General features: G+C 35.3%; 1 protein-coding gene across 1 annotated transcript; it reads left to right on the forward strand.

The window, feature by feature from the left end:
* The first annotated feature begins 12,530 nt into the window (after window positions 1–12,530).
* LOC100153360 (olfactory receptor 4C11-like) lies at window positions 12,531–13,445 on the forward strand. The gene has a single exon (XM_001926893.4). The coding sequence runs from the start codon at window positions 12,531–12,533 to the stop codon at window positions 13,443–13,445; it is 915 nt and encodes a 304-aa protein (XP_001926928.4).
* The last annotated feature ends 1,094 nt before the right edge of the window (window positions 13,446–14,539 follow it).

The following is a 14,539-nucleotide window of genomic DNA, read 5'->3' on the forward strand; positions in this document are numbered from 1 at the left end:
ATTTAAAAAAAACATAGATTATATGTATTCATACACACACATTCCCTTTGACTGACAAATTTCTAACAAACCCTAACTCTAACCCTACATACAGGTGAGGGCATAATAATTCTTCAAAACTTTGACTTGCTGTTGAAAATGAAGTCAACATTTGGCTTAATCTGTATGGCCCATGGAAAAGCTTTCTGTGGTAAGGTGTCTCGTTTTTTAAGTGAGAGAAGAGTAACTAAATTTGGTAAGGACATTTTATTATCACCAACTTTTTCACATTTTCTTATTTGACCCTTATGATAATCCTGTGTGTGGGAAGGTTATATATAAACACCCTACATTACTATAAAGTCATATACATTTGAAACATATATCCTTGATACTTGATCAGATTGGGCCATTTTTATATAAATTATTAGAAAATAATAAGGAAAGCCTCAAGTCTCTGGTGATATTGAACATTGAACATACTGTCTGTCTTCCTTACTGGTGTGATTGTTGCCAATTTGTACCTGTAAGTAATTCGTCTGTTATCTTCTGATTCTACATCATTCATTGTGTCCTTCATCAATAGACATCATTCAAACATGAACAAAGGAATCAGAAGATTTTAGCCTCTATGGGTGGATAGAGATTGTAGAAAGGCCACCTCTCCTCTCAAGTTCTTGCTAGAAAAATTTTCACTTCTTTTCCTGTAGACCCAGTGGAAATGATGTGGATGTGGAAGCCAGCATTTTGGGGCTAAAATTCCAGATCCAGGAGTTCCCTTAGTGGCTCAGGGGTTAATGAACCTGATGAGGATCTATGAGGATGTGGGTTTGATCTCTGGCCTTGCTCAGTGGGTTGAGGATCTGGTGTCATTGTGAGCTGTGGTGTAGTTGAAGATGAGGCTCTGATTTGGCATTGCTGTAGCTGTGTTGTAGGCTGGCAGCTGTAGCTCTGATTAGACCACTAGCCTGGGAACTTCCATATCCAGTCCTTTTTTTTTACTATTTCTTTGGGCCACTCCCGTGGCATATGGAGGTTCCCAGGCTAGGAGTCGAATCAGAGCTGTAGCCACTGGCCTATGCCAGAGCCACAGCAACGTGGGATCTGAGCCGCATCTACAACATACACCACAGCTCACGGCAATTCTGGATCGTTAACCCACTGAGCAAGGGCAGGGACTGAACCCGCAACCTCATGGTTCCTAGTCGGATTCGTTAACCACTGCGCCATGACAGGAACTCCCATATCCAGTCCTAAAAAGCAAAAAAAAAAAAAAAAAAAAAATCCAGATCCAGCATCTGTTATTTGTTATATTTTATCTCTTTAAGCATGTTTTCCTACCTGTAAAATAGGATATTAATCTCTAACATGGATACTTTCCTATCCACGAAGGTGTGAATAGACTGATTTAACTCAGTCATTAATAGGTATTATTTTTTTATAATCTTCTCGCTTTCCAATAATGAGTTAATAAAAAAAAAAGAAAACAGCTCAACACATACATATTTATTATGTTAGTCTATAGCCAGGGTCTCTCCCAATAGTTTTATCTTTCATAATAAATGAATTAATTAAACTTCAAGGCTCAATTCATTTCAGACTTTTAAAGAAATAATTGGGGGAGGGAGGAGCCAAGGGTTTCAATCACCTTTTAGGCCCTGTCTTCTTTATTCTTCTCTTTGTAAACAAGGAAGTCTTCAGCAGTCCCACTCTTAGGCATATATACAGGCAAAAGTTTCCTTAAAAAAGGCACATGTACACACATGTTCATTCCAGCACTACTAACAATAGCCAAGATATGGAAACACCAAATGTCCATTGATAGATGATTGGATTAGGAAGATGTGAGATATATATATAATGGAATACTACTCAGCCATAAAAAAGAACAACATAATGCCATTTGCAGCAACATGGATGGAACTAGAAACTCTCATACTGAATGAAATAAGTCCGGAAGGTAAAGACAAATACCATATGATATCACTTATAACTGGAATCTAATACACAGCACATATGAACATTTCCACAGAAAAGAAAATCATAGACTTGGAGAATAGACTTGTAGCTGCCCAGGGGGAAGAGGGATGGAGTGGGTGGGATTGGGAGCTTGGGGTTAACAGATGCAAACTATTGTTCTTGGAATGGATTTACAATGATATCCTGCTTTGTAGCATTGAGAACTATGTCTAGATACTTAAATCGCAACACAACTGCAGAAGGAAAAACTATGTATACATGTAAATGTAATGTGGTACCCATGCTGTACAGTGGAAACAAATAAATAAATAAGAAAAATAAATGGCCTGTAAGTCACCTTTGCTCCCATTCCATGCACATGGTGGGTATAACTAATAAACTGCAGTCCTCTACTCAGAATTTGGATGTTACTTCAGAATCCTTTTCACAGTTCTCTCCAGGAAAACACTACTAAGTGATCAGAGTTGATGATTAAGATTAAAATATAATGTTTCTCATCCCTCCTGAATGTGGATACCTACCACATGTAGATACCTACATTTTGCCTATAATTATGTTCTGCTTATGTTAAAGTATTTAAGAATTTACATGTACATCATTTCTTCCTGACATCCCACTATCCTTTCAATAATTTTCTTATTTTGTATTCACAATGGGAAGAGAAGCATAATCACATAAGATAGTTTTTCACATAGACTCACCAACTTGTTGGCTATGACAATAATACAAACTGGCTGAGACAGATTTTTCCTTCTCATATTTGTAGACTCCACATGCTCATCATGGAAGCATTCACTTTTTCCTTGGAAAAATGCGAAACCAAATTTTTTTTTGTCTTCTAGGGCTGCACCCTCAGCACATGGAAGTTCCCAGGCTAAAGTTCTGGGCCAGAACCACAGCAATGTGGGATCTGAGCCACATCTGTGACCTACACCACAGCTCATGGCAATGCAGGATCCCCAACCCACTGAGAGAGGCCAGGGATCAAACCTGCAACCTCATGGTTCATAGTTGGATTTGTTAACCACTGAGCTACAACAGGAACTTTGAAAACCAAATTTTTTTAACTGAGTTTGTCCTCCTGGGCCTGTCACAGAATCCAAGTGTTCAGAAGATATCATTTGTTGTATTTTTGTTTATTTACATTGCAACTGTTTGGAGAAACTTGCTGATTGTGGCAATCATCACTAGCAGCCCAGCACTCCTGGGCTCCCCCATGTATATCTTCTTGGCTTTTCAGTCCTTCCTGCATACATGCTTCTCCACCGTAATTGCCCCAAAAATGACTGCAGTCTCTCTCTATGAGTGGAAAACCATTTCCTTTGAATCCTGCATGACCCAGCTATTTGCTGAACACTTCTGTGCTGAGATGGAAGATGATTGTCCTCACTGCCATGGCCTATGACCATTATATGGTCATCTACAAAATCTTGCACTACTCATGTGTCATGAGCTGGAGACTGTGGCATTCTAATGGGGGTGGCCTGGGCAGAGGGCTTTCTACATTCCTCTATAAATATTCTCTTCATTTTCCATCTGCCCTTCTGTGGCCCCAGTGTCATTGACCACTTGATGTGTGACTTGTATCCATTACTGGAGTTGCCTGCATTGACACCCATATTTTTGGCCTTTTGGTGGACAAAAACAGTGGGTTGATCTGCAATCTAATCTTGTTGCTTGTCTCCTATGGGGTCATCTTGCTGTCTCTCAGAACCTGCAGTACTGAGGGGCAGTGGAAAGCCCTTTCCACCTGTGGAGTTCACATTTCTATTGTGGTTTCATTCTTTGTCCCATCCATATTTGCGTAGGCACAACTTCCATCAGCTTTCTCCTTTGACAAGATGGCAACCATATTTTTTACCATCCTGACTTCCTTGCTCAATCCCCTGATTTATGCTTTCAGGAATAAGAAGTGAAAAATTCCATGAAGAAAGTGTACCACAGAATAATGCTGGTTTCTAATGAGAAATAAAACATTAAAGTTTGAGAAAATTTTAAGTAAGGGTACAAAATGTTGAATTTTCTTAGACAAAAACTTTCCATGGATGGACCTTTTTTGACCAGTGGTAATGTAATGCAACAGCATCAACATTGGGCCCCACAAATAATATTTTCACCTTTAGATCACTTATGAACTCTGATTTGGCAACTCAGTATTTTATATGTAAGTTAAAAAGTTAAATTTTATGTTTACTTAGAATCTAAAAATTTCTTTAAAAGAGACATTATTTAGATCATTTTCCACTTATTTGATGATTTGAAAAAACTGTGGAAGGAAGAGATTAGAAACAGGAGCTTACTCAAACTGCTACACATGAAAATAACTTTATATTTAGGATGCTGACTTCAGTGACTGATGAAAAAAGACAAGACTCAGGAATGGATGAAGTCAGAGCATACACATACCTTTTTCTGTAGGTGTTCCAGTATCACATGCTGAAAAATAGAAAATCACACTTTGGATTTCAAGAAACAACTCACTATCTACTCTTTATTTTTAGAGAACACATCACTTATGCACCAAATAATTTATTTTTTTATTATTGTCATCAACAATATTATTGCTAATTTTTTTCTGTTTTTTTTTTTTTTTTCAAAGAAGGTAAGCTATGAGCCAGGGAAATTTTTTTCCTTTTGTTTGATGTGCCATTAGTATCTAGAAAAGCCTAATGTAGGAAATCAATAAATATCTGTTGAATAAATGCATAAGTGCTATATCTTCTCATTTCAAATTTAGACCTTCTATACCATTAACACAGTAAAATGTCATTTGGCAAAGGAATGTAATTAATTATTGATGATATTAATCTTAGAACTTGATTTAACTGTAATGTATACTTTGACACAACACAGTGCAGGATATTTAAAACACTATATTCTAGTATATTTTCTCATACACATGTCCAAATATAATGTATAGAAATTCAAATAGAATATAAAGTCTATCTGCTCTGTTTTTCTTTTTCCAATTCTTTATTCTCCATCTCCATTTCTGTTCCTTGCAAAATTAAATCTGTGTTTTATTCTAAAAGCATTTCTGATCCCGATTACATAATCTATAACCTCAAATTTGAATTAAACTAGTGGATTTAATCTGGCCAGAGTTTCCAAATTATTCACTGGAAACCATACTGAAGTGAGAGAATGCCATAAATAAACAGTTTAAATTAGGGCTTCAAATCATCCTAAAACTACATGTAAGACAGAGATGGAAAAACTCAAAATACTACAAAACTCAGTTGTCATCAATTCACATTTCCAGCTTCCAAGATAAAATGATCAGTGTCAAATTCATTCAGTAGAACCCTGGACTTGAACTGACAGAACCTAGTTTCCAGTTGATTAATCTGATCATTCAGTCTACAATGAATTTTAATTCACACAGTTAGTTCCCTCAGAGATTGAAGGGACTTCTGGAGAGCATTGACTCAGCTTGCTTTTGTTCAGTTAAATGGTCTCCTCTGAAAATGCCTTTTGCAAAAATTCTCACCAGAACTGGAAAACAACCATTCCCTCAAAGATAGGGAGTTAATTTAGGACTCTGTGACTGAGATGTTTAATATGTTTAATGCAGGGACTCATTTATTGGCTGTTCTTTTTTTTTTTTTTTTTTACTGTCCAGGAAATCTTATGATGTTACTATGCATTTCATATTAAAATTAAAGTGATTTAGTCTTTAAAAAATTTAGATTCCAGGCTCAGTTCTTTTACTAATTAAGCTGTGTGACCTTGATAGGTTATTATGCTTTCCTCAATTCCTCATATTTAAGGCATATTAATAAAAAAACTATTTCTTTTGCAGTTTCTCTAAGAGGGAGAAAGGGATTCTTTCTTTTTATGTTTTCTATATATTTTGGTATTTACAGAAAAAAAAGTTATCAGTAGGTCTTCAAACACCCATTCAATTGATGGGAAGTCTGAGGCTCAAGGAATTTAAGTGACACACCAATAACCTTCCTCTGAATTCTTCAAGTCCATTTGTATCAAAAAAGCACAGGTATCATGGTGTGATTTTCTCTATAATGTTTCTCGAGAAACTAGGGTTAGCTGGTTTACACTAGACCATTTAGCAAAAGTGCAAAGCATGTTGCAATCTATTTGTGACATTCTCTCACTGAAATTTCTGCCTCCACCTCTCTCCTTTCACCTTTACCCTGACCTCTCACTTCATCCTCATTGAAGGTACCACATTGAATCATGCCTTATGGGCAATACTTAGAACAGAGTGCTGATTGTAACACAGTCTCTCAGTTATGAAAGTAATGTTTTAACATAATCTATCCCATCTTAAATACCTTACAACCATTTGAAAGAAAAGATCTAACTCTTTCCTGTAAGCAGAGGATATGTATTGTTAGAAAGAAACAAGAAAATTTGAGCTAAGAATTCAAGAATTTCTTTCCCATGCTCCTCCCCAAATTTATTTAAAAACATAGAAAGGATTAGAAATGTAAGACCTTAAGATTAACACTGTTAAATTAAATAAAAACTGATTATTTATTAGTTCTTTTTAATAATGAGAAAAAACATAATTAAAGAGGTTTCAATACTTGTGTTAATTCACAAGTTAATTCAGAAGTTCCAGTGGTGGCTCAGCAGTAATGAACTTTACTTGTATCCAAGTAAATTCCTAGCCTCGCTCAGTGAGTTATGGATCTTGTGTTGCAGACATGGCTCAGAACTCTTGTTGCTGTTGCCATGTCATAGGCCAGCAGCATAGCTGTTTCCATGGCTATTGCATGCTGTTGCCATGGCATAGGCCAGCAACTATAGCTCCCCTAGCCTGGGAACTTCCAAAGGCCAAGGGTGTAGCCCTAAAAAGAATAAATAAATAAATAAATACATGAATTAATAAATAAATAAATAACTCACATAGCATGTAAGTGGTAAACCAGGATTTAAGTTAACCATAATTCTGTCTCTGAGTTTTTAACTCTTTCCAAAGGTCTTTATGCCTCTAGAAGATATGGGATTAAGAAAACGTTATGGAGGAGGAAACCAAATTTCCTCACAGCAAGTGATATAGGTTGAAGTTGGACTAATTGGTCCCAAAGTTTTCTTTTGCTTTTGCCCTTGGGCTGTCTAAGCTTGGTAACTGATTGCATATCCTTGGGGACTGGCTGGGGAGAAACAGTTTCCTTGGAGCTCCTGAGGCCTAAAGCTTGTGTTAGGCATTTGCAAATGTTTGTGGGAATTACTATAAATATCCAACATGGTAAAAAGAAACCACTTAAATTTGTGATTTTCCAAAAGTGATACTGTGGGATGAGAGCCAGCTTCAGAGGCACTTCTCATTTGAAGTGCAGGAATAGTTTTCACCATCAAGTTTCCAAGAACCAAATTAAGAAAATTTCCCCATTTTCACCATCTTGCTCTCTGCTCCTCTACAGAATTTGTTTTGTCTAACCTCAGTGCTTCTGAGGAGGACCCTGTGAAGTATGGCCACATGAAGTGTTCCCTTTATTCATAAACTCCCTACATTCCATAACTTCTTGTGATAAAATACATCAATCAATCTCAATGAAGTATAGTTTATGTATTTTATTCAGGCTTTATATAATTCACCTTCTAAGTAAATTAAATTTGAAGATAAGAAGATTAGACTTTTTTGGAAGTCTTTTATTCTCTCATAAGAAAAGAGGTAAGTTTTTCAATCTGTCTGAAATATTTTCTTCTGTGTTTTCAAGGCTGATATCTTAGAATATTTATTGAGTGTGTCTTCTACCAAATGATAGAGCTTCTGGGAAAGATACTCACCAGGGAAGGGTTAAGGTTGTCCAGGCTTCTTAAACCTTCCCTGACCCCAGCACAAAGCTATGCTATCCCTCAAATTCATCACTACACACAGAGGATGCAGTAAACTGCACTGAGGCCAGCTTGGCAAAAGTTTCTATCTTAGGGATGCCCTCTTTTGAAGTTTTAAATCAGTGGTTATGTTTCTGGGACAAAGTATTAAAACAATGTTGCACTTTCTACACACCCAGGTTTTCAATACCCTTCACAATCCTTTATTATGACCCACAAACACAGTCCCTTTCTGGCTTGGGGGCAAGTGTTGGTGTAGTGGTTTAGGGAGAATGAAACTGAACTATGTGATGAAACTTGGGTAAAATCACCCTCTAACACTTTCTGCCCACCTTGCTGGATCCTATCCTGGACTCTTCTCTCCCTCATGTCTGCTGACTCTCACTCTCCTCTCTCTGCTCTGATTTCATTTAATCTCTGCTTCTTTCCTCCTCTTCACTATTATTCAGGTATTTATTTAGGTATTTATCTTTCTACTTTGATATTAGCCTCGATACACAGTTGAAATAACTTGATTTTGGAGTCAGGTCAGATATTTAAGGTATCCATCAATATTGTGTGATGGCTCAGAAATTTAAAATTCAATCTACATGATGATTGGGAGGTTATGTTTTATATGACAAGTAGGGTGAATGCTAGACCGAGAGGCTATCTAGTTGAATCCCTCTGTAGTTAATCCCACTTAAGTGTCTTGGGTAAAACTTTTTGTATCACAGCTAGAACTTTTTACCTAGGAAAAAGCAAAACAAATAGCCACACTTATCTTGCCAAAAATATGCAGATCAGATGATAGAACACAAATGAAATCTTGTTTGGATAATATGATTATAGTACAAGAATAATATTCAATCATCACTGCAAAGGTTCTGGTTCTATCCCTGGCTAGGGAAATTCCATATTTGATGGGAGCAGTTATAAAAAATATATATTTAATCCAGGACTTCCTTATTCAATTAAAGCCTACATAGCAATATTGAAGCATAGAAGAATAGAGACAGCATAGAAGCATAGAAGAATATATATAAGAGGAAATGAAAGAATTTGACACCAAATATATTTGAATTGGTTAAACTTTCAGCAGGAGAAAGTAAAACATAAGAGTTATTGAAGGAAAAATTGATTCTGCTAATACTGTAATGTTCTCCCAAATTAAAGAGTTAAGATGGTCCAGGAAGGTTAGGGAACAACAGCTGAATGCAGTAGTAAAACTCTGAGGTGATGTTGATCTATAAGTTTTCTCTTACTTAAAATAAAGCAACATAGAATTATGTGACCCAGCTTTCATAGTTGTCTATTACCTGCCCATGAATTTATCTCTTACCATTTTTAGTTTAATGAAAGTGTAATTTTTATGAAGAGGATGTTTGTTTCTCCTGAAACAATGCATACTCTTTCCCTTCTAATGATATTCAATCACTGTTCTCTCCAAACTGCTCTTCTCCTCACAGCAAAGAGTACCCTCCTTTTTGTCCTTACCCCGATCAGAAACCTAATGTATTGAAATTCAGTAATCATTAGTTTATTTTCTTTTTTATATTCATCAGAGACACTTGGGACTCCCAATCAGAGCTTGTAATTACTATAACACCTCTAATTTATCCTAATATTATTTTAGCTGGACTGAGAGGAAATCTAAAGTTTTATTTCTATGTGTAAATTTATTAGAGGTAGATGGACACTTTGGCTTACTAATATTGAAATATTTATCCTAGCAGTATAAGCTTTTTGAATACCTGCATTTAAGAGAAACTTTTGGAAACTTCATTTTAACACATTGAAAGTCATAACTCCATTTTCCATCACTTTTAAACCCGTACTGTCCAATCACTCTCTAGCAATCTTTCTACTTTTGGAAACAAAATTCATTTGGCATTATCACATAGAGTTGGATGTGATTTTTATGTAGATAATAATCTTATGTAGAGGTATGTTATCCTGCCAACATTGTTGTAAAGGGTTTGAGGACATCTTTTGCTGCCCTATCAATTGACTCCAGATATGAGTAAGTTCTTTGTACCTAAATGATAACTGAGTTGATGGTGTCATTGATGCATTAAAAGATTAGTAATTAGGAGTTCCCATCGTGGTGCAGTGGTTAATGAATCTGACTAGGAACCATGAGGTTGTGGGTTCAATCCCTGGCCTTGTTCAGTGGGTTAAGGATCCAGCATTGCCATGATCTGTGGTGTAGGTTGCAGATGTGGCTAGGATCCTGCATTGCTGTGGCTGTGGTGTAGGCTGGCGGCCACAGCTCCGCCTAGCCTGGGAATCTCCACATGACATGAGAGTGGCCCTATAAAAGGCAAAAAAAAGACAATAAAAGATTAGTAGTTAATCAGAAACAGTCAAAGTCTCTCAAAACTCATATTAAAATAAATTCTAGGCAATTTTTACTTAAATAGATATAAATATTGTAAGAGAGAATAAGATGATAATTTCCCAGCTGAAATAATGGACTAAAATGGAAAGTGGAGTTAAATTGATAGAAATTATCATGAAATAATTTTCATAAAAGAGCTCAAAACTTAGATATCAAAAATTAACTAAGATATACATATTCAAAACAGATAAAATATATGAGAAATATACAAAAATACCTTATACCATTTTAAATTAAAACATATATCATAATTTTATTTCTCTTATCTAAGCAACTATGACAATGTCCCAAGTAAGATTTTTATTAGACATTTGTGCTATTATTTCTATAAAATTCAGAAACAATAGTAGATAATTCAATTTATACACAAATGGGAATATTTGACCATGTATATAACCCTGAAAATCCTCATAGAATGTGTAAGGAATTAATAGTTACCTCTAAGGAGAGATATTTGTTCCTTGTGAATTTTTGAAGGGTACTTTTCTTACCCTGAAATCAAATGTAAATTTTGGATGTCTTATTATCCAAGTATATTCATGCTATAATTAAAAATTTTGTAAAAAATATGGAAACAATCAAGTTGGAATCTTATTTGACAGTAATTGTCAATAATTTTGAAAATATTCATATTTATGCCAGTAATCCTCTGGATAAATATTTTAATGAAATTATTAAAAAATAATCAAAAGAGTACATAAGAAAAATGTATTTAAGGTTTTCTTATGATGATGAAAATTTGAAAAAAGACATAAATGATAGAATTTATGAGATACTGATATGTTAATTTATAATTGGTAAATGGAAAATTACAGATACATTTTAACTACATGAAAATGCTCTTAACAATCATAAATGAAAACCAGAAAGCAAAATAATATTATGAATAATTGAAATTATATATAAAGTATTCATGTACATTAAAAAGAATAAATAGAACATTGGGAAATATTTGCATGCTTAAATTCTGAAGTACATTTTAAAAATTATGTCAGATAACAATTAGAAGAAGAAAATGTCTGGGAACCTGGTAGGAGAATAATGTGTGAAAGAGGATGTTATTCTTGTAATAGAAATGTAAGATGTGGCACATCAGGCTGAATCTACAGGATGAGAAGCTTAATTTCATGTGTCTAACATTATGAAGGTGTTATTCAAAATATATGATAATTCTCCTCAATAAAGCCACTGCCATTGATTTACTTAAATACTTAATGTGCCTTAACTGGTAATGAAGGTAAAATTCTGGGTTCTACAAGCCTAAAGTTGGAGAAATAATTTTTTCTTAAAGCAAAAATTCTGAAGAGTTCAGGGATAATGGGTGAAAAATGGCATCCAAATCAATAAATGTGTGTTCTTAAGAGAGAATTTCCAAAAGTATAATTTTAAAATTATACAGTTTTTTAAAAAATTATTAAACATAGTTGATATACAAAGTTTTGTCAATTTCTGCTGAACAGCAAAGTGACCCAGTCATACATATATATACATTCTTATTTTTTTTTATTTTTTTTGTCTTTTTGATATTTCTTTGGGCCACTCCCATGGCATATGGAGGTTCCCATGTTAGGGGTCTAATCGGAGCTGTAGCCACCGGCCTACACCAGAGCCACAGCAACGCGGGATCCGAGCCGCATCTGCGGCCTACACCACAGCTCACGGCAACACCGGATCGTTAACCCACTGAGCAAGGGCAGGGACCGAACCCGCAACCTCATGGTTCCTAGTCGGATTCGTTAACCACTGCGCCACGACAGGAACTCCCATATATATATACATTCTTAATCTCATACTGTCTTCCATCATGTTCTATCACAAGAGGTTTGATATATTTCTATGTGCTATAAAATAGGACTTCACTACTTATTCATTCTAAATGGAATAATTTGCATCTACTTATTATTTTCAGTAACTGAGATGCATGAATATTTTATGCACACACACACATATATATACTATCATGTACTTAATCTATTAGAATCTCTAATTGTCATATGAAGAAAAACTTCAAGACATTAATGTGACATGATCAAGATCATAAAGCCAAGTCACTTGTTTTCAGACCTTGGCATAGACAGAGCACAATTACTTGACTGTTTTTTTTTTTCCCCTAGAAAAATCTTAGACCCCATAGAAAGACCTTGAATTAATCAATGCCAATGGTTAAAACATAAGCATCAGCACTAAAAAAGAAAAAAAATATTCCCAAATGATTAAAATCCATGAAAACTGTGAGAAACACTGAGTTATAGATGTTGATGGAATTAGAATCTAAATATTATAATTCTGAGATCAAATACACTGATATTGCCCAGTTACCATGTCTCCATTTTTCTTTGCAGATGAACCACTTCTCAGCTGTATCTGTTCCATATTCACAGTAACTATGCAGGTGAATAACAGTGTGAATGAGTTCATTCTGTCTGGATTGACACAGGATGCACTAAAGGAGAAATTAATATTTGTAATCTTCTTGTTTCTATACCTTGCAACTCTTTTGGCAAACTTCCTTATTGTGATGACCATAAGATATAGCCAGACACTTAGGAGCCCCATGTACTTCTTTCTTTTCTATTTATCCTTTGCTGATGCCTGCTTTTCAACAACCACTGCTCCTAGGTTGATAGTAGATTCCATATCTGAGAAGAAAATCATCTCCTACAATGAGTGCATGACCCAGATCTTTGCATTTCATTTCTTTGGCTGCATGGAGATCTTCGTGCTCATCCTTATGTCCTGTGATCGCTACATGGCCATTTGCAAGCCCTTGAGATACACAACCATCATGAGCCAGCGTGTCTGTGGTGCCTTGGTGAATCTGGCCTGGGTAGGGTCTTGCATACATTCTTTAGCACAGATTCTCTTGACTTTGAGGTTACCCTTCTGTGGCCCCAATGTTATTGATCACTATTTCTGTGATATGCAACCTTTGTTGAAACTTGCCTGCATGGATACTTACATTATCAATCTACATATTGTATTTAACAGTGGCACCATATGCATGGTGAGTTTCATAATGTTGTTTATCTCCTATGCTTTCATTTTACATTCTCTGAATAAGCAGAGTGCAGAAGGAAGAAGGAAAGCCCTCTCTACCTGCACCTCCCATATTATTGTTATCATCTTATTCTATGTACCATGCATATTTACCTACGCTCGCCCTCTAACCATATTTCCAGTGGACAAGATGGTGGCTGTATTTTACACTATTGGGACACCTTTACTCAACCCTCTGGTTTACACTCTGAGAAATGCAGAAGTCAAAAATGCCATGAGAAAGTTATGGTGCAACAAATTCTGACTCGAGGTGGCAAAGAGCTGAAGATGCCAATTGCTAATTCCATCACAGTTTACATAAAATTGGGTTGATGGAAAAGATAGAATGTTCTCTTTCCATTATGGACAACAAAATCCTCTTCAAGTGGGACATTTGGGGGGAGAGGCAGAAGGAGCACAGAGCACAGATCTATATTATTTTAAACCAATATCACATACAATGATGAAACATGAAGTACAATCATATTTGTGGAAGGACAAACCTATTCTTCACTTCTGCATTCTGCATTGATATTTCTGCTCTTTTGAGGCTTATGAGCCAGATCTTGCTGTTTATCTTCTTTGATTTCTACATTATTTTGTTTTGGATTTTCTTTTTCATATTAATTATCCAAGTTTCAGAATGTTGCCTGAACTTCTGATATACATTTTTTTGGTGAAGCAGTTCTAACAGTACTCATTGTGTATCCTATCTTCTGGTTCAAGAGTCTAAAGCTTAAAGTCAAAGAAGCATAAATATTAGAGATTTAAGCCCCTATCTGATGCTTGTCTGGACTTTTACTTTACTTCTTGAACATGGACAGGCAAACAACTCATGGTCTTCTATTCAAATCAGACAATTTTAATTATTAACCCTATTCATTGTATTAATCCATAATTTATCTCTATGTACTTTAATATATTCTATTTATTCATAATGTTTATCATTATTTTTATGTAATTTAGTTTTACATATATATCTATTTTTGTAATTTACATCTGTGGACACTTCCCTAATATTTGGTTTATGAATCAGTGACAGTTTTATAAAATTATGGGAGTTATAAAAACCAACACCTCGTGGATGAGATCATACATGTAAAAAACATAACCACTGACCTAAAAAACAGAGATAAAAAGAGAAGATATCTGCAGAAGAGAGATTACTAATTTGGAAATGAAGAACAAAATTATTGAGTATATTTCCCAAATATACCAAGATAGTAGTTGTCAGATATCATCCAACTGCATAGAAGCATTTCACTGACTAGTGGATAGGATTGGCAAGTTGCCTGACAGGTACACCTCTCTAACAGCAGAAATGTCTCAGGCTGTGGATACTGAAACTCTACATTTATC

The sequence above is a fragment of the Sus scrofa genome, unplaced genomic scaffold, assembly GCF_000003025.6.
Source record: "Sus scrofa isolate TJ Tabasco breed Duroc unplaced genomic scaffold, Sscrofa11.1 Contig702, whole genome shotgun sequence".
NCBI lineage: Eukaryota > Metazoa > Chordata > Mammalia > Artiodactyla > Suidae > Sus > Sus scrofa.

What these genes read in the sequence shown, in the direction of transcription:
- LOC100153360 (XM_001926893.4), top strand. Translation starts at nt 12,531, where the DNA reads ATGCAGGTGAATAACAGTGTGAATGAGTTCATTCTGTCTGGATTGACA.